The 20,164-nt window shown below is 39.6% G+C and overlaps 1 protein-coding gene across 1 annotated transcript; it reads left to right on the top strand.

Annotated features, from left to right (window-relative positions):
• The first annotated feature begins 1,629 nt into the window (after positions 1 to 1,629).
• On the top strand, positions 1,630 to 19,205 carry LOC141337501 (transmembrane protein 41A-B). Its single transcript, XM_073843342.1, has 5 exons — positions 1,630 to 1,900; positions 7,798 to 7,948; positions 8,295 to 8,456; positions 17,172 to 17,310; positions 17,504 to 19,205. The coding sequence occupies exons 1-5, from the start codon at positions 1,743 to 1,745 to the stop codon at positions 17,731 to 17,733; spliced, it is 840 nt and encodes a 279-aa protein (XP_073699443.1). The 5' UTR covers positions 1,630 to 1,742; the 3' UTR covers positions 17,734 to 19,205.
• The last annotated feature ends 959 nt before the right edge of the window (positions 19,206 to 20,164 follow it).

The raw sequence follows: 20,164 nt of genomic DNA, 5'->3' as shown, positions 1-20,164 counted from the left end.
TAATATCACTTTTTTTCCTGTTTCATAAATTTATTTCTAAACAGCAGTTTGGGTAAGCTACTTGTCTATTAAACAAATGTTTTAAAAAAAAGTTAAGAATTGCAAATCTTTCCAACACCAACCTGTGTTGACAACTGTTTAGACTTTTGATTATGAAGGCAACTCTGCCATCATGTGGTAACAAGATAAAACAAACTTTTGTAGTCCTCCACTAAAACACATGAGGTTGTTGCTTCAGGTGTAAAGTGTAAAACTTTGAAAAAAGAAGAAAAAACAAAGAGTGCCATACATATTTTAAGACAGTAGTACTCAGTGAAAGACCTTGTAATGGTCAGCATAAGATCCCTTTTCTCAATATAATTTTTCACTTGATTTAAGTAAAATTGCTGAAATGTGTTCAAACCATTCCCTCTCTTTCCACATAATATTTGGAATGGATGTTCTTTACCAACCCAATAATGTTTCTTATTTGCAGCACTCTGTATTCTTTTAATTCTTGACATTCTTTTTAATTTTTTTATGTAATTTATATTTTGGGCATCACTTTACGTTTTTATAGTCTCATACTTTTATTACCATGTTCATTATATAATTCCTATAATATCTTGCATTTTTATATTGAGAAAATAGTTTCTCTTTCTCTTTCATGATCAGATTGTAGAATAAAGTATTTCACAGTTAACACGTTTGTAACCGTTTTTGCACATTTGTGACCCTGGACCACAAAACCACTCATAATAATTTTTGGAAATTAAGATTTATGAATGAAATAAGCTTTTCATTGATGTATGGTTTGTTAGGATAGGACAATATTTGGCCAAGATACAACTATTTGAAAATCTGGAATCTGGAAAAAATCTTAGCAATGAATATTGCTAATCAAAAATTACGTTTTGAAATGTACAATATATCTTCATGGAACATGATCCTTACTTAATATCCTAATGATTTTGGCATAAAAGAAAAATAGATAATTTTGACCCATACAATGTATTGTTGGCTATTGCTGCAACTATATCTGTGTGACTTATGACTGGTTGGTTTTGTGGTCCAGGGTCACAATTGACTTTATTAATTGTGGTGTGTACATTTTGTTATATTTCTGTATTTTATTGTAGTACAGTGTAATATTATGACTCACTTTTTTTCAGCAACTCTTTTTTTCTTTCTATTATTTCAATAAAGAATTATAAGCTTTGAACCATCCTGCTCACAAGTAACAATAAACCACAGTGTGTAACACTTGACTTAAAGCAACAAATAAATTAAATAAAAAAGTGTTGTGTACTGTGTACTTACTGTGTTTTATGTTTTGATGACCTGCTCATGCCTTATCAATATAATGGCTCAAAAACAATTGTAGTTTCATTTTTGGATGCCACGAGAGTCATTACTCTGCAGCTGTGAAAATGACGCACTGACAAGTTAATATGGCCTCTAATAATAGCATATACTAATTTTGTTATAGCATATAGTCTAAAAGGGAGTTTTAAAGTATTTTTAAAGTTACACATGTTCCAGAGTCCCGCCATGGGCTCGTATTTTGGGGGGTCTCATGTGACAGATAGGTCCACCCTCATGAGGGGTTTCACTGACACACATTGATGCAATACAGTAAGTCCACGTACTTCCATGGGCTGGAGACGTAACATGTATAAACTGCCCACTGACCGGATCTGCTATTTAACAGGTGTAGCAGCAAGTGCAACAGTGTCGTTTTTAGACAGATCTAGCCCGGGACTATGCGCTCAATCTGGGGTTTAATTGCCTTGGTGGCCTCGGCAACTTTTTACTTGTATCTGCTTGTCTCTTTGTTCCTGCCGCCGGGTCCCCGTGCCGTCCGCCTTCACCACGATGAACCTGAACACACAGCCGATGAACCGGAGGAGGAAGAACTCAGGTAGAATATCTCACTGCGTCTAATCTTCGGTGCTTTTTTGTGAGCAGCTCCTACTTCTGCTATTGTTTGTAGCGATGTGAATTCTATTAAATCCTCTATTAACTGTCAAATTGTAATTAACACGTCTGTTAAACTTGTGTTTTAATACCTACAGGTACGCTAAACATCTGAATATGTTATTTTAACAGTCTTACATGTGATGATAATAACTGACACAACAAATGACAATATGGGAAATAATTTTAGGTAAACATACAAAACATATATAAATAAATAACATTAAATTAAATTAAATGTTAAGCTTCTTCCGATTCGTGAATGAATTGGTATTTTTAATCAGATCTTTTCGATTAATTGGTTCAACTATTAAAATATATATTTATTTAATTGGACGCTTGCACTGAATCTTTAACTTAATACATTAAGTTAAAGATTCAGTGAAAGCGTCCCATTCAAAAATGTAAACAAATGAGTCCATGAATCTTTTTTTTTGTTTATATTTGTAGCATATTGGTTAAAAAAAATATTGTTTTCATTTTTATTTTGCATTAAGAAGCCCCCTTAAGATTGTTAGAGAAGGTTTATACACATATATATTAATATTATGAATTATGAATTACAATCTTTTTATTACCCATAACCATAGTCCAATCTAAATTCATAGTCTGTTGCTATTATGGCATCCCTTCGTTAAAAATGTAGGCCTATCTAAATTATTTATATAAGTTAACCTTGCAAACGTATCTGTTTGATCGGGATTCAGTAACTTGATTTTTCTGCCTTCAATTCAATTATTAAACAAAACTGTGGAAAAGCATACATTTACATTGAATATTTGATGTGTTTTACATTACATGTTTATCCTGAGGGCTTCTTGCTCCAGGTAAAGGAGAATTTTACTCTAGTAGATTAGCAAGATGCCCCATTTCATATATTTGTGCTTTAACTCAACTGTACAGTGCTTCCAGTTATTTCCACTAATGATACATTTCCACTAATAATATATTTGATGATGCATAATCATTAAACTTATGTAAAAATATGCTGCAGTGTAGCAGTAAGTCCACACTGTTTCTAAGGGAAGCATCTACATACACCTTGTGACAATGCTACTTTTCACCTGTGGAACAACTCCGTCTTTCTTTTTTAATAGTTCACTCTATCTTCAGTCATTTCACATTCTTCCATATTGCCTGCATGTATGTTTGATCCAAAATCAGTTTATTTATTATAATAAAACACCCTTATCTTAATTCTAAAAAGAAATATTAGGACAATAAGACATAGAATTATAGAGGATGAGAGATGGATTTGTACTTTGGCAGTTATTCTCTGATGGTGGCAAATATTCCAGAACATTCAGCTCCTGTTTGCCTGTGCTCTCTCCGCATCAGCGTTACTTTATACTGTGCGAGCATCTCTGGGCCTGGTGTGGGAAATGTCCAGAGCATTGGCGCTTCAAGTAGCTCACAATGCAACCCACATCAAAACTCTTGTTCTTTTCCAGCGTCTCATCTGTCCTTCTTGACAGGGACCTAAAGGAACTGATCCTGAGTTCTTATTATACATCTGGTTCTCAGATATTGTCTGCTTAGTTTGTGTGTGACTGTAAGCAGTTAATTAATTAAAGAGTCCAAGACCCCACAGTTCCAGCCATAGTCCTGTTGGTCCTATAGTGTGTAATAACAGCAGAATACTATATGCTAATAAACAAAGCCTTAATAAGCATAACTCCTTATTTAAAGCCCTGAAATCTTCCACGTATTAAAATATATAACTATTAGAGAAAGCATGAATATACTACTGCTTATTTACTCATGCATTTATTTCTAAATTGCATTGCATTAAATTTGTGTTTACTTTCACTTTTGATCAATTTAATACATTCATGCTGAATACAAGTTTTAATTTCTTTTAAAAATTATCCATGCATTTTCCAAACCCCTTGTCATTTAAATCCAGGGGACGCTGGAGCCTAACATATAATTTTTTCGTGTAATTATTTTAAATATTAATGTAATAAACTCTATATTAATTATTTCTTTGTCTGCTCTGAATGCAAATCAACATAGCAGTCATGTCTCAGAACTGGAGCCTGGCAGAGGGCATGAGGTGACAGTTATAAGATCAGACAACTGCCTTCTGGAGTGTCTTGAAACCCTTTAAATTTGCTGAGATGTGCAATATAAAGAGGGAAAGAAAGAGATATCTGGAGGCTTCATATGTGTCATGTATTTTCTGGCATGGCAAGCTAAAATAAATCACATGAATAAATAAATGAGAGAAGAGAGGTCTCAAAAGCCCGGTGCGCGTACAGTATATGTCACTTTCTGAAGTCGTCCAGATATTTAGAATAACAAAACCAGTGGAAAGGACACTGCAGTTTCAAATTGGGTAACGGATCTGCCGTATGTCTACCCTCATCACATTCCGTCCAAAGATCTGACCTTTCTATAGTGTCTTGTGACCTGTCCTGTATGTCTTGGTTCATTTCTTGATTAGCTCACTCCTCTGTACCCTGAGAGAAAATCTGCTGAGGAGGTTGAGATGAAGTTTTTCACATGCTGTTCAGCAGAGATGGCAGAGACAGCTGTGGCCTGTGTACTTATAGCTGTGTGAATCTTTTGGTGGGAATTCCCATGGTTATAAGAGAAGGGAATTTTTGTGTTAACATATGTGCATGTATCATGTTTTACAGTATATAGCCATAAAAATCAGCTGTTTCAAGGACAACTTTAATAGGTCAAACATGTCAGGATTTTAAAAATAGTTTTGCGTATTAAGACTTAAACATTTCGTTCTCCACTGAAGGCTCTCATATTGTTTGTTCTTGTGAGAAAACATACTCAGTATGCACTCAGCATGGAGCGTATCACATGTTTATATTCGTCACACTGGGTACGTATGTGAAATCAAAACCTCAGTTTTGGCACATGGGTGGGGAATACCGCCCCATTGCGTGCCCATATTACCCCCTGGACGGCAGTAAGGAGCTTAGATTACTCACGACTGCACAAGATGTGATTCATCTGCTGTCTATGGTACATCCACATATTTATTGACGATCATGTTAGGTGTCTTTAAAGACATTTTCAACAATCTGGCCGACAAGTACAGCCAAACCACACACACACATGCGCATTTCCACAGCTGAGAGGCTATTTCCGTCCAGTTGCTGTATCATATTTCATTCGTTCACTCAAGCTGAGGGCAGATTTTAGTCTTTCTGTCTCATCTTGCTGACAAGGTAGTGTCTTGATCAGTGGCCTTCAAACATCTTCAACGATCTTTTGGTGAATTAAAGCCTATTGTACAATGAAAGAAAAAAATGGTAAACTAAAAATGGAAGCTACCTGGTTTTATTCAACAAGAATATTAATTTATTATCGCTGACCCTAAATACATTAATTTATACAAACAAACTAAATCTTCTGGGTTAAATCAGGTAAGGTACTGTAACACTTGCAGGTGACTACTTTTTACAGTATGTAGTAGTACCACAATCTATTTATTTACAGTAGTTTATTTACAGATGCTTACATTCCACATCAATTTAAATATCTGATATTGATATAATTGTATAGGCATGTAATTTTAGATTTCACCCCCTTGTCATCCAAGATGTTCATGTCTTTCTTTCTTCAGTCGTAAAGAAATTGTTTTTTGAGGGAAAACATTTCAGGATTTTTTCTCCATATAATGGACTCCTATGGTGCCCCTGAGTTTGAACTTCCAAAATGCTATTTAAATGTAGCTTCAAAGGGCTCTAAATGATCGTTTATTTTTTAAAAAAACATTTACAATTTACATACTTTTTAATCTCTACACAGAGTACACACAAGAGCTAGACAAGACGAGCATTTGAGGTTAAAAAGTATATAAATTGTAATTTTTTTTTTAGAAAATAACTATCGTTTTGCTAGATAAGACCCTTCTTTCCTCGGCTGTGATGGTTTAGAGCCCTTTGAAGCTGCATTTTGGAAGTTCAAATTCGGGGGCACTATAGATGTCCATTATATGGAGAGAAATCCTGAAATGTTTTCCTAAAAAAACATAATTTCCTTACGACTGAAGAAAGAAAGACATGAACATCTTGGATGACAAGGGGGTGAGTACATTATCTGTAAATTTTTGTTTTGAAAGTGAACTACTCCTTTAATATATTTTTTTATTATTTTAGTATGTTTTTTGAGGTTTACATATAATGTAAAAAAACTGTTTTTGCACAAAAAAAACATAAATATGCAGTCAATTTATTATTTTCTACCCTCATTCTGATCTTTTGTCAAAAACGGCTGTTTTAAGGGGTGTATCCTTTCAGGCTTGTCAGTAATCAGCCACTGTTATGATTGGCTAACGTGGTTGCATAGGAAACAGTATCAACGTCCCTTCACTATTGCAAGTGAGTGTTTTGACAACATGATAAAAAAAAAACAAAAAAAAAAACGGTCATTTCCGGACAAAGCATTATGAAATAATTCACTTACAGTTTGTAATGCAGCTGCAGTCAGATCTAGTACCGCTTCAACTTTCAACAAATGTTTCTTTGTGAACTCTCCATGACACTGTGCCTCATCTACAAAACAACATGCTCCAAAAAATCCTCAGACACGATCAAAGCAAACTTTCTTTCACTCCATATGTCCTCCTGACAAAAGACTTAAAGTGAACACGCATCTGTATAGCCTACTGTATCCAGTGTAGACTAGATAGCAGCAGTTGTTATTTCTTGTGCTTTTGATGCGACACGACACTCACATTCAGCGTGTCAGTCGTTGAGCATCAGTGGGTGGGGCCTATTGTGAGAAGATGACTATTCTTTGTTGTGTTACTCTGGAGGCAGCGTTTATGCCAGCAGTTCTCAATTCCAGTCCTTGCCCCTGGAATTGAGAACCACTGGTTTATGCAAATGTTTGTGCCCAGATGACATCATCTTTCACCTCAGATCCAAAAGAGCCATTTTTGGAGCTTGATTCAATAAATGCTTCGTTTATAATGAGGAGAACGTTTTAAGCTATGTTTTAATGGTACAAAGACCTCTTATATGCCAAAAGATCAAGGCAAATTTGATTTCTCATGTCATGACCCTTTTCATTTGCAAGGAACAATGAAACAACCATGGTAACACCTTGTGGTTACACTTGATGAAAGCCCCTGGTCTAAATTAATGAATCACTCATTTAATACATTTTAAGACTGTGAAAGAGGCATGTAAGATTTGTCCTGTATTTCTTTAAAAAAAAAAAACTCACTCTTTTCTGATCTGGACATTGCAAAGAGATTACTTCACGTATGAATTTAAAGTCTGATTTCAGAAAGTATTTTATTATCCACTCAAAAATGTTATTTTTGATGAGCCCCAGAGACAGATCCCCAGACCCAAGACCATGGGAACCTGACTTTGTTTTTACTTGGAATTAAACTGAGGCTAGATGCATTATCGGCACACAATTTTCCTGTTTAATTTTGTAAGGCTGGTTTGACACAATCTGTATTGTAAAAAAACGCTATATAAATAAGGGTGACTTATTTAATATCACTAAATCAACATTCATTAATACCAGCAAAATTACTTTGTATGGGTCAAATCATGTGGAAATAACTCTTAAGGAACCATTGCAGGTCACCACTTTTTGCAGTGTCTCACTAGAGGGCAACAGTGAGCTTTCAAATCATTATGCTCAGGTCATTTAACTAAAGCCCACAGTATCCACTCAATCCATTGACTAAAACCCTCTTCCTACTTCATATCAGTCTCTTTAGTCCTGTAAGGGTAAGTGGTTGGGTTGATAGGTTAAAGACAACCACTCTCTAATCGGTCTGAGATGACAACAGAAACATGCCAAGTTTAGTACCATTGTTTTACTGATCCAAACTATCTTTTATGTTTTCTTTAGGTTGAAGTTCCCATCTGATCTAGATGAGTTGAGGGAACTAGCCGAGCTGTTGAAGTTCTATAAGACAGAACACACTGGCTATGTGTTCATCCTCTTTTGCAGTGCCTACCTCTACAAGCAGTCCTTCGCCATTCCAGGCTCATCCTTTTTGGTTGGTAACAGAGGCCTACTCTGGGACACTATTAGTAGACCGGCTTGGAACACCTCATTAGACTGAACTAAAAGCTTTATCACCAGTTTCTCTAAATGCCATTACTCTTTTTAAAAATTCAAAAATTCATTTATACCAAAAAAAATATGTTTATGAGTTAAATAAGGTTTAAAAAAGACTTTAAGATAACAATTGCAGGTTACCACTTTTTGGTGTAAAAGTGTTTGGTGAAAAGGGTACCTAATTTTTCACAACCAGTATATACAAACAGTTATTTCTTTATGACTATATATAGCTGATGACCTAATAGAACAACTTTCACTGTCAATTTTCTCTTCACGTCTAGAACATGCTGGCAGGGGCATTGTTTGGCCCGTGGCATGGACTCCTCATCGCCTGCACTTTGACTACAGTGGGTTCCACCAACTGCTACATGCTGTCCCGTACATTTGGCAAACGCCACATTGTCAGGTTCTTCCCTGAGAAGGTGGCGATGCTGCAGAGAATGGTGGGTCACCTCTGGGTGTTTAGCGCATGACAGAGGGATTTTCCATTAATGAATATTCTAAAAATAGTCCGTGGGTGTATGTGTGACTTGGCATTTTGTTTGTTTATACTCTGCATGTACTTCAGCTCAAACAGTAGCATATGATGCTAGCAATGCCAAGGTTATGGGTTTACAGTTTTTTACAGACGCTAGGACACATTTCTCAATACTTAGGTCACTTTTGCAAAACTCTTCACACAGTGAGCACAACAGAAGTCTATGTGGGCTAAACTGAGGATCAATTATCATTGTTTTGGCACAAAATGCATTCAATGACTCAATGATCTCTCAAATTTCATGAATTCTTTTCTCACTCAGACACAACAACTCCCAAAAATCTTTGTACGTACAGGACATTTTGCACATGCGTACATACTGTTTTCAAAACTGTTAAACTTATGTTCAAAACAATAACATAATGCAAAACTGAATAAGACAGCAAAATTCAACAGCAATATTTTATTGAAACATATTTCAAATCTAAAAATGCAGTAGATTAGCATTACTATTGTATTCTGTATCAGTGGATGGTGTGTATACAAATTCTTGTATTTTGGAATTACTTAGTGCAAAAAAATTAAAATAGATAAACAACATAAAATATTAATGAATTCTGCATCATGTCTGATTCATTCCAGTAACATATATTGCAATTATAAACAGAGATGTGTCCTTGTTTTACACAAGAAAACACTGTGTAATGCTACATGTTGTTAGTGTTTTTTAGCTCATTGTTTTGTGGGTGACAAAGTGTGTTTGTCGGCTGTCAACCTTTGCTAGTGTTCTGGAAGAATGAGTTTATTTGAGACCTGAATAAAGTGTTTTGGTAGTTGTAGTGCATTTTGAATGTGAAATGAACTGCTTTGCCAAGCTGAAAGTCGGTTAGGAGAATTGTGTGAAGAGTTTTGCAAAAGTGACCTAAGTATTGAGAAATGTGTCCTAGCGTCTGTAAAAAACGTCTCAGGTTACGTAGGTAACCCTAGTTCCCTGAGGACAGGGAACGAGACGCTGCGTCCTGGTTCAGGACACTATGGGAACTGCCTTCGGCATGACCGGTTCTGAAACAAGGTATAGAACAACGACAGTGAACTTGACACTGGCCGGCGCCAGCCTATGACATCATCAACAGGCGCCTGCTAGTATAAAAGCAGGTGCCTGAGAGCACAACACCATCTTTTTGTCGGACGGAGGTCTGTGCAGGGCCCGAGGCATGGCCCTGAGACGCAGCGTCTCGTTCCCTGTCCTCAGGGAACTAGGGTTACCTACGTAACCTGAGACGTTCCCTTCCGGAGGGAACTCTACGCTGCGTCCTGGTTCAGGACACTATGGGAACGCTTATACCAACGCCGCCATGCCGAGGGACAGGTGATCAAACTGACTGAATGAGGAGTCAAGAAGGAAATCACCCCTGCATCAGCGAGAGTCGCTGGGGCCCAGTGACCTGCCACGGCTAGCCCGGCTACCTGTGCACGCAACTCTCAAGCGTGGAGGCCTAGAGGAAGCCTACTACACTTAGCTCTCTAAGTGAAGGAGCTCATAAACGCCCTGACATAAGGGGCGGAGTTTAGGGAATGGAGGTCTCGGCAGGGCGAATGCCTGCTCTAGGGACCTGACAACATTCAGTGCTACAGGTATAGATGGGGAAGCGGAGCTTCTGGAGAATGGAGGCTTCATAAAGACTCTTTAAAAGAGAGGAAGCCTGACAACATTCAATCCACTAGCTCTTAGGAGTGGAGGTCTCAAAATAACCCTCCAGTGAGGGGAGACCTGGCTACACTCACGCTTGAAAGTACTGAAAGCGGAGCTTCTGGAGAACGGAGGCTTCATAAAAGACTCTCTAAAAAGAGAGGAAACCTGACAACATTGCATCCACTAGCTCTTAGGAGTGGAGGTCTCACTAGCCCTTCAGTGAGGGGAGACCTGGCTACACTCACGCCCGGAGGAAAAAGCCTATACTCGACACTGGGGGTATTCAGTGAGGCTGCATAGCCTATGCAACCCGAACTACCTGAGTGGAGCTTCTGCTCAGAGGGAATCTACAGAGTGGAGGTCTCATGACCTAACTACACTTGACACTGACGATGGCCTGTGAGGCTGAATAGCCTGTGCAGCAGGCCTGTCTAAGTGGAGATTTCCCGAGGAGTGGAGGCTTCGCCGAAAGGAAGCCTGGCAACACTCTGTGCCTTCCAGGGTGCAACTCTAAGAGTGGAGGTGCCGTGGCGCCTCTACACTCAAAACCTGGGGGTAGTCAGTGAGGCTGAATAGCCTGTGCAGCAGAACTACCTGCAGGGAGTTCAGAGGAGTGACTGCTTCAAAGGAAGCCAGAAAAACACTCTGCGTCTTGCAAAGGAAAACTCTAAAAGTGGGGGTCTAGTGACCCACTCCACTTTCAACACTGAGGGTAGTCAGCGAGGCTGAATAGCCTGTGCAGCGGAACTACCTGAGTGGAGTTTTTGCAAAGTGGCGGCTTTGGTAAGAAAGAAGCCTGGTACCACTCTGCACCCAGCAGAGGACGACTCTAAGGATGGAGGTCCGTGACCTATCTACACCCAACACCAGAGGTGGTCCGCGAGGCTGAATAGCCTGTGCAGTCGGACCGCCTATTTCTAGTGAATCTCTGGAGGCAACGAAGGACTCCGAGTGAGGCTGGCAATGTTCTGCGAGCAGCAGAAGGACTCTAAGAGTGGAGGTCCCAAGACCTACTACACTTCAACACTGCAGGTGTTCATCGAGGCTGAATAGCCCATGCGACAGTACTACCTGAGTGGAGTCTGGAGAGTGGAGGCTTTCAAGGAGGGAGCCTAACACACCTCCGTGCTTAGCAAAGAAGAACTCTGAGAGTGGAGGTCTTATGACCTATCTACACTCTAATCCTGAAGGTCATCCGCGAGGCTGACTAGCCTGTGCGACAGAATTACCTTCGTTTTGGAGCTCTTCTGGAGAGTGGAGGCCTGAAAGGCGTCGACACTCAATCCTGCTAGCAGTGCTATCTGGATTGGAGTTGGAAAACTAAAAGGTTTTTTGAAAAAACCAACTCAGAAGATGGACACGGAGGAATGCCCTGCGTGGTCCATACCGTATAGGATTTCAGAAAGGAACCTGCCTTTACGGGAGGAACCTTACCATAAGTATGGATTTTAGTGAAGTGCCTAAGTAGTGCACTTACCACTCACGTGGATTTTAGCGAGTGCTCAAAGACTTGCGTGAGCAAACACCACAAATGTGGTTTTGAATGGGTGCCCTGAGCATAGCGAGGATCACCAGATTTGCAGTCTCTAGGCGATAGCAGAGCCTGAAAGCGGAGCTTCTGGAGAGGGGAGGCTTCAGCAGAAAGACTCTCTAAAACGAGAGGAGGCCTACGACGCTCTCCCTAGGGAAACTCTTCAGAGTGGAGGCCTCAGGAAAACGCTCTAGGCGAGGGGAGGCCTGACTACACTCGACGCTCAAAAAAAGGCAGATACTCACAGTCAGCGCCAATAATGAAAAATTCTCATTTATCATCTAGCTCTGTGTAGTGGAGGCTCCGAGACTACATCTCCAGGGAGAGAAGCCTACAACACTAGTTTTTGGTGAGTGGAAGACTGCACTTCCCCCAAAAAATAGTCAGCGAGGCACTCATGGGCCTGCTAGCTGCTATAACTGTGAGAGTGAAGGTCTCAGTACTGTTGGCTGTGACAGAGGGGAGACCTATTACACTGTGCTTATCAAAGGAGTTGAAAAAACTTAAAGGTTTTGGAACCAACTCGAAGAATGGGCACGGAGGATTATCCTGCGTGGTCCAACCCGTGAGGGATTTGAAGAAGGACCCTGCCTTTACGGGAGGGATCCTTACCATAAATATGGATTTTAGTAAAGTGCCTATTTTTGTAGTGCACTTACCACTCGTGTGGATTTTAGGGAATGCTCAAAACCATTGTGTGAGCAGACACCACTAACGTGGTTTTGAGAAGGTGCTCTAAGCATTTCGCGAGGAAGACACCTGTATTATTCCCGGGCGATAGCAGAACCCGGAAGCGGAGCTTTCAGTGAGGGAGGCTTTAATGGTTACAAGCTCTCTCGAACGTAACAAGCCTGACGACGCTCAACTGAGGAAGCTCTATCGAGTGGAGGCCTTGGTATACACGCCCTCTCAAGGAAGGGAGGCCTTACTACACTCAACGCTTGTAGTGACAGGTCCACGAAAAGAATTCACAAGCTGCCTTAACCTTGTGTTTTCCTGGCCTGTATTTCTGGGAAGTGGAGGCTTAACAGAAACACCTCACATAGAGGGAGCCTAGCAACACTCGACCCAGTAAAAAGCTCTCATGAATGGAGGTCTAAGAATGACCTGGCTACATTCAGCGCTAAGAAGTATTATCTTTATATGTCTCTCTTTACAGAGGACTTCACAGAGAGGAGGCCTCCTAGGCCTGCTACACTCAATTCTGGCGCATTGGGTCACAATGCCAGAAGGTAATTTAGCGAGGCCCAGAATGGGGCCTGACAGCCAAATATATAAGATTTCTACTTCAAAGCGGGGCTTTTTAAAGAGAGCGGAGGCTTCAGTAAAACATCTCTCTCTCAGAGAGGGAGCCTTGACGACGCTCTATTCACCCTAGTACACAAACTCCTAGGAGTGGAGGTCTCACATATGTGTATATGAAAATACACAGGGAAGGTACCTGACTACACTCATGCAAGAAGAGTATTACTCTTAGCAGGGTTTGAGTGAGCGGAAGCTTCAGCAGAGCGATTTCTCGCTTGAAGCAGCTTGACAACGCTCAAGAGGGTTTTTTTTTTTTTTTACATATTCTCGCATGTATATGTATGTTGGATCATGTCTATACCAAGCTCACTCTAGCGGAGGTTTCAAAACCTGACAACGCTTAACCCACGAGGGGATTTCTACGAGTGGAGGTCTCTACACACTGTTTTCTTTTATAAAACGAGGGGAGACCTGGCTACACCCGGCACTTGGTGGCAGTAGAACTCAAGAGGAGCTCGAAACTGCAATAGTAAACACCCAAGCGGAGCTGGTAGACAAAAGAAAACATACACATACACGCTTGAATATTTTATTAAAGTGTCTTTACTGTTCACATACCGGGCCAACAGATGAAGCCTCAGTCTCATCGTTGGCCCAGCCCCGGAGTCAAGGGGAAAAGGAAGGGGCAGGTAGCCCCACACTGGCGACCTGGCCTCGTCTCTGGCCCTTGGGCCAGGACGGGCCTGGTTTCCCCCCGGTGTTTAGGTGGAGGCGTGGACCGGCAAGGGATGCAAACCCCCGGGGCTCGGTCCAGATCTTTCAGCAGATCAGCCTGGTGCGCCTCTGCAACACTGCCATCGTGTGCAGAGGAGCACCGGCCACTGCCGCATATGTGCCTTTGGAGCCTTCAGGGTCGATGTCCCTCGCTCTGAGAGATAGTTCGCAACCGTCAGCGAGAGACATCGTCACATATCCGCGCCCATGCATTCCCTCGACATCAGCATGATTCACATGCCGATGCCTGTGAATGCGGGCTGAATATGGCCTGTCCCATTCCCTCTCGATCTCTTAAGCAGATCAGGAAGGAATGGGAGGCTCACAGGAGTTGGCTTTGTCATGGCCCGGAAGAAGCCGCTTGTCTAGTCTGCCGAGAGCGGCCTCTTCCCTCGCGGGCTTCCACTGCAGATACAAGCGGGCAGCCGCACGGTCCATAACAGACATCAACTCTTCATATGCGGGGCAGAGAGGCTGCATGGGCTCAAACGAGCTCATTTTTGTTCCATTTCAACCTCCTGCTCGCCCTGGCTTGAAGCCAAAAGAGCACTCGCTGCAGAACCGGAGGACGTGAGAGACAACACATCATCCGCTAGCAGCGCATTCTCGTCTCCGGCTGACGTGCGCGAGCGATTAACGCTCTCTCAAACTCGTCAGCCAGCTCCACCTGTGAGCCCCGCAATCTCAGCCGCCGAGCAGCCTCAGCTGTGGCGGGACCGGAGCAGCGTGGGGCAGATGGATGGCCCGATTCCCTCGAGAAAAGGGCCAGACGAGAACGGAGTTTCTTCAAAGTGAAACTCTCACAATGAACGCGCTCCGCTCTTCTAGAGCCGAGCGCGCGTGCTCTTACACCTAAACACACCAAACAAAGGTCGTGTGCGTCATCAAGTGTCAGATTTCTCTGACACGGATCCGCACACTTCCTAAACAGTTTTCTTTCTCTAGGCATCGCTGTACTCACTCGTTTAGAACAGAGGACTCTGAAGACAAAAAGATGGTGTTGTGCTCTCAGGCACCTGCTTTTATACTAGCAGGCGCCTGTTGATGATGTCATAGGCTGGCGCCGGCCAGTGTCAAGTTCACTGTCGTTGTTCTATACCTTGTTTCAGAACCGGTCATGCCGAAGGCAGTTCCCATAGTGTCCTGAACCAGGACGCAGCGTAGAGTTCCCTCCGGAAGGGAACTGTAATTCCCAGGGAATGTGCGAACTGAAAAATTTTATCCCTTGAGGCCAGTTCACATCAAGGAGAATAGCTGTAATGATAAGAATTTAGATATTTTTTTAAATCATTAAATGCTCAAGAATAGCATTTAAAGAGTCCACGCCACAACTATAATGATAATAACACAAAGTAATGATACAGAACTACATTGAAGGCCTGGTTCACCCAAAATGAAATTAGGTCTTACGTGTTTGGAATGAAATGAGGGTGAGTAATTTAAAGACAGAATTTTCACTTTGAATTACATTTTAATAAATGTCTGATGGTGTTGACAAAAAGTGGGCATAAGTTTAGCATGAACAGCATAAGTTTAATTGTAGTTCACAGTATATTTACAACACAGAAGAAGAACATTCTGTACTCTAAGTTTACTTTTGTTATGCTTAAAGTACACTAAAATGTATACAGTGCACAGCATAAATGAGTACACCCCCTCTAAAACTTAACAAATTGAGCAATTACTCTTTACTTAGAAGACATGTTAGGGTTCTTTGAAAATATAATGTTCCAACAATCCTGCTTGATCAATTATCAAAGAAGAATGTCAAAATTATTCAGCAAAATAAGATTTTCTTATCAAATGTTGTGTTGCAAAAATGAGTACACCCTCCTAAAAGGTACTAAATAAAACAAAAAAAGTGTAGGTTTAAGGCTTTATTTTATCAACAGGTAAGTATATTGAACCAAAACTTTTAAAGACATTTTAAAGTAATTTCCTGACAGTTAAAAGTATTTTATAGCCTACTGAATCATACATGACAGACTTAATGCTGTCAACAAGGAAACCACTTGGGAGAGAACTGCCAGGTGACTTATTTCTTAGTATAAAGAGGACAGTGTTACAGGAGGAATACTAAATTATTGTTTTAAGTGTGAAAATATAGCAGAAGTAGCACCGACATTCAAAAACGATGGACTTGTGAGAAGCCTCCTGAAATAATCAGGTCTTCACTTTAAGTTTTCATTTAGTGATAAGTGATTTTTTGCTAGAAAAAGAGCCATTGAAATACCATGCAAGTGTCTCAGAGCCATTAAAAGCTATAAAAGGAGTGACACTTTATCTCACAGAGTATGACACAGCCTGCAGAAGTGACATGCATGTTTGTTGTCACCACTACTGTAGCCATAGCACAATAAACTCATTTAACCTCTTTTTCACAGCCCATATTTACAAAATATAGACTTCTGGGAATCCATACTCTGGTCTCAAAAGATCAAGTTAATCATTTCGGATTAATCAAAAGCATCTTGCTAGAGGAGGAGTACAGTGAGAAGTGTCTGGTTCCCACAGTGACGCTCAGTGGTAGTAAAGCTCTTATATAGGGATATATGAGTGCTGAAGGTGTGAGGCAGTTGTGCTTTATCTTTATCAGTTTATGCTGTCACACACCACTGTGTGATGTAATACAAAAAAACTGAAACTGAAGATGCTACCCTCCCCTCATTTCCTGCATTATTGGGTATTTTTTCAGCATGACAATGAAGATATTGATTCTCCCAAGGTGAAGATCTTTCAGTGGGCATGTATTTTAACCAATCTTAATGCTCTTGAGCGGCTGTGGGGGATTCTGTAGAGACGAGCTGAGCCAAACTCTCCGTTACAGACCAGGGTATTTAAGGAGGTCGTCCTCCAGAAGTTAAACAGGACAGATGTGAAAATTTGTCATGAACTTGTACACTCAGTGCCAAGAAGGGTCAGAGCAGTATACTTAAAGTTCTGGAGGACTTACTAAGTACTAGAATATTATACATTTGCTGAATTAAATCTAGGGTGTACTCATTTCTATAATCATTTATTTAAACAAAATTGGTTAATTTACTTATTTTACAGAAAATATTGGCATATATTTTGTACATTTTAATTTAGCCATCTTTCCATTAATTACATTAGTGATCATTAAGAAAATACATCTTTTCTATTTATTCAGAGGGGGTGTACTGTACTATATACCTTTTTTTTTAACTAAAACGTGGGCCAATTTAAGTATACTACTAATATCTATATAAAGCAATGTATACATGGAAAACATAGTTAAACTTAAGTTTACAAAATAAAAATCTTTTTTTTTAAAGAAACTTTGAATGTGATGAAAAAATGTGATTGAAAATAGCCCAATTTGGCAACCCTGATCATAATAATTATTGCCATGTCATCTATAGATCTTTGGTGTTGAAACATAATGCAACATATGCACATGATATATCTCTCTCTAGGTGGAAGAGAACAGGAGTGGTTTGTTCTTCTTCTTGCTCTTTCTACGGTTCTTTCCCATGACACCAAACTGGTTTCTGAATGTCACCTCTCCAATCCTGAACATCCCCATCCCCATATTCTTTTTCTCCATCCTCATTGGTGAGCCTACAGTACATGTTCATTATTTATAAATTAATGTTTGTTTTTTTTTTTTTCAAAAATTTCCTAATGATTCCATTGAGACCTTTTATAGTTTTTTTAGGTGGCCAGACTCTAAACAATTATGAAGTAAAAATACAGCTTCTGTTGAAAAACAACCCTCATGGACTTAAACACTTAATTTTTTCCCCAGGTCTAATCCCTTATAATTTTATCTGTGTCCGTACGGGAGCCATCTTGTCCGAGATCCACTCTTTGGATGACATCTTTTCATGGGGCACCATCTTGCAGCTCTTGATGATCGCTTGTGTGGCTCTACTTCCTGGAGCTCTGATCCACCGCTATAGTCAGGCCCACCTCAAACTTGACGGCCTGGAACCCAACGGACACCAGATGGTCCTAAATGATCGCAAGACTAGATGACTCAAAGATGACAGACAGAAGAGGAGACTGCAGTCTGTTAATATGGATCTGGAGTCACAGCTCAGGATTTGTTTATGAATGTCCGAATGCAGAGTGGAAATGCACAGAAATACAAAGTATTAATTATCAAAAGTCTATAATGAAGATAAAGTGCAAAAGAAGAGACTAATAATGTCTTAAAAGAGAACACACTCAGATTGCTGACTTACGTATTTTTAAGTATTGCCTTATTTTATAGGAAAAAGGGAATTTCGACAGCTTAGTTTTTTAACAGCTTTAAGTTTTTTACTGAAGAAAAATAGTTGTTGTCGGATGTTGTTTATTGACTATGTTTGTGTGTAGCTTTATGTGTGTTTATACTATAGCTTTATTTATTTGCAGCATTTGTAAATACATGTGATTTTGAGTATGTTTACACATTAACAAAAAAGAACTAATGATTAGCTACTTAGTAACTTAAAAATGTTAACATCTAAAGGATCTGATATAATATTTAAGCTGAATTAACCTAAATAGATTCATTTATATTAACTATACTAATCTGTATAGATCAAATCAGGTAGAAATATCTCTTTAAATGAACAATTGCAGGTGAACACTTTTTACACATTTAAATGTGAATATTTTGCTTAAGAGATGCACACAAAAAGATCCAATTTCTTATGTTTTAGACAAAAAAATGTGTTTATTTAAATATAGTATTCCAATTTAATTTATACTGTATCCAACGCTATTTTCAATGTGAATCCGATTATGATACTTTATAGCACATTTTTTTCAATTACTGCACTTGTTATTCTTGTAGTTATTTAACTATTACCTATATTTATTCACTGAAAGTAGTACTTCTGCACTGCAAAAATAAGGTGGATACCACTGAATACAGGCTTTAAAAAATAAGCCTTTAAAATATATTAAGGTGAATTTTTAATTTTATTTAAAAAATCCTCAAGAATCCTACGATCATGATGTTCTTTAATTCCCACGTTAGTGTCATGCCTTAAATATAGACTTGTGCACTGATCATTTACATGATGGGCTAAATCCTCTGGAGTTGCACAGTACATTCAGGGATTGATAACTGACTTTGTCATAAGTCTAAAGCTTTGTTATTTGTGCACATGTGCTCTAGCTACACTGCTAATGCCCTGTTTTGGACTGTTGGCAGCATTAATGCTGTGCATTTGAATTTTTACAGCATAAAATGGCACAGTAAATGCATCTCATCCATTCAACTTCAGGTGCAGCTTGAACTTTACACATTTTGTCAAGAATGTATCAATTATAAGCATGTCACAGAAACTCCACACTGTTTCTGTGGTAAATATGATGTGCATCTTTTGATTCTTTTAAATTGCAAAATGCAATTTCATGAATTGCATCTACAGGTGCTACTTGATCAATTACCAAATTACAGAGACTGTCCTGTTTTAAGCAATTTATGGAAAAATAAATCAATGTCTTAATGCGTACTGATGTTGATGGTTTAGTTTCTGCATGTGGTTAAGTGCTTGAAAGTCATAATTCTATTTTAACCAAGTTATAAACACTTTTTTCACAATTAAGAAGTCCTTCAAAAGTTTTAAACAGTTTAAATTCAACAATAAATATAGCTGCAAGCAGCAATATAGGGGCTAAGTACAGCAGAGGTAAAATGAAGAGCTAAGGAGCTGTCTTTAATTACTTAGTTAAGATCAGGGTTCTCCAACCCTGCTCCTGGAAAGCTACCTTATTGCAGACTTAAGTTCCAACCCTGTAAAATAAGTAGCCCTGAACACCTTGATTAGCTGGTCCAGGGGCCTCATTTATAAAGACTTGCGTAGAAACCATCCTTGATTTTATCTAAGAACTTTTCTGATTTGATCGTAAGAGCGATTCAGAGAAAACGAACGTACCACGAAATCCATGCGTACGCCAGTCATTCGGTTATAAATCACAAATGATCGTGGAATTGTGTGCAGCTGAATGTTCCGCCGTCGAAACGCCCCTGCTTAATTAATTAACATAACATAATTAACATAATAAAATGAGCTCATTCCTCTCTGTCAAAAACTCTGTGACAATGGCAAGTAAAAAGGAGCGCAAGAAATCAAATTATAGTGAGGCTGAACTATCTGCAATACCCGGCATTACCACAAGGAAACGGTCGTACGCCAAGCTGGAATCTGACGTGGAGATAAGTACTTTTCCACGTCAAAGACGTTTTTTATAAATCTGTACTTTGACGTGGATTTGATCGTACGAACACTCTAAGATCAAATCAGTGTGTAAGAAAGTTTTATAAATGAGGCCCCAGGTGTTGGATTAGGGTTGAAGCTGAACTTTTCAGCATGGTAGCTCTCAAGGTACAGGGTTGGAGACCCCCGTTAAAGACATTTGTTGATAAAGAATTTTACTACAAAACTCAAAATGGCCGATACCCAAAAAGGCC

Source organism: Garra rufa, chromosome 6 (assembly GCF_049309525.1).
Source record: "Garra rufa chromosome 6, GarRuf1.0, whole genome shotgun sequence".
Taxonomy (NCBI): Eukaryota; Metazoa; Chordata; class Actinopteri; order Cypriniformes; family Cyprinidae; genus Garra; species Garra rufa.
This window is presented reverse-complemented; position numbering and strand designations above follow the sequence as displayed.

What these genes read in the sequence shown, in the direction of transcription:
- LOC141337501 (XM_073843342.1), top strand. Translation starts at nt 1,743, where the DNA reads ATGCGCTCAATCTGGGGTTTAATTGCCTTGGTGGCCTCGGCAACTTTT. An exon ending in CCGGAGGAGGAAGAACTCAG is followed by an intron (nt 1,901 to 7,797) that starts GTAGAATATCTC and finishes TGTTTTCTTTAG; the next exon opens with GTTGAAGTTCCCATCTGATC. An exon ending in TGGCGATGCTGCAGAGAATG is followed by an intron (nt 8,457 to 17,171) that starts GTGGGTCACCTC and finishes ATCTCTCTCTAG; the next exon opens with GTGGAAGAGAACAGGAGTGG.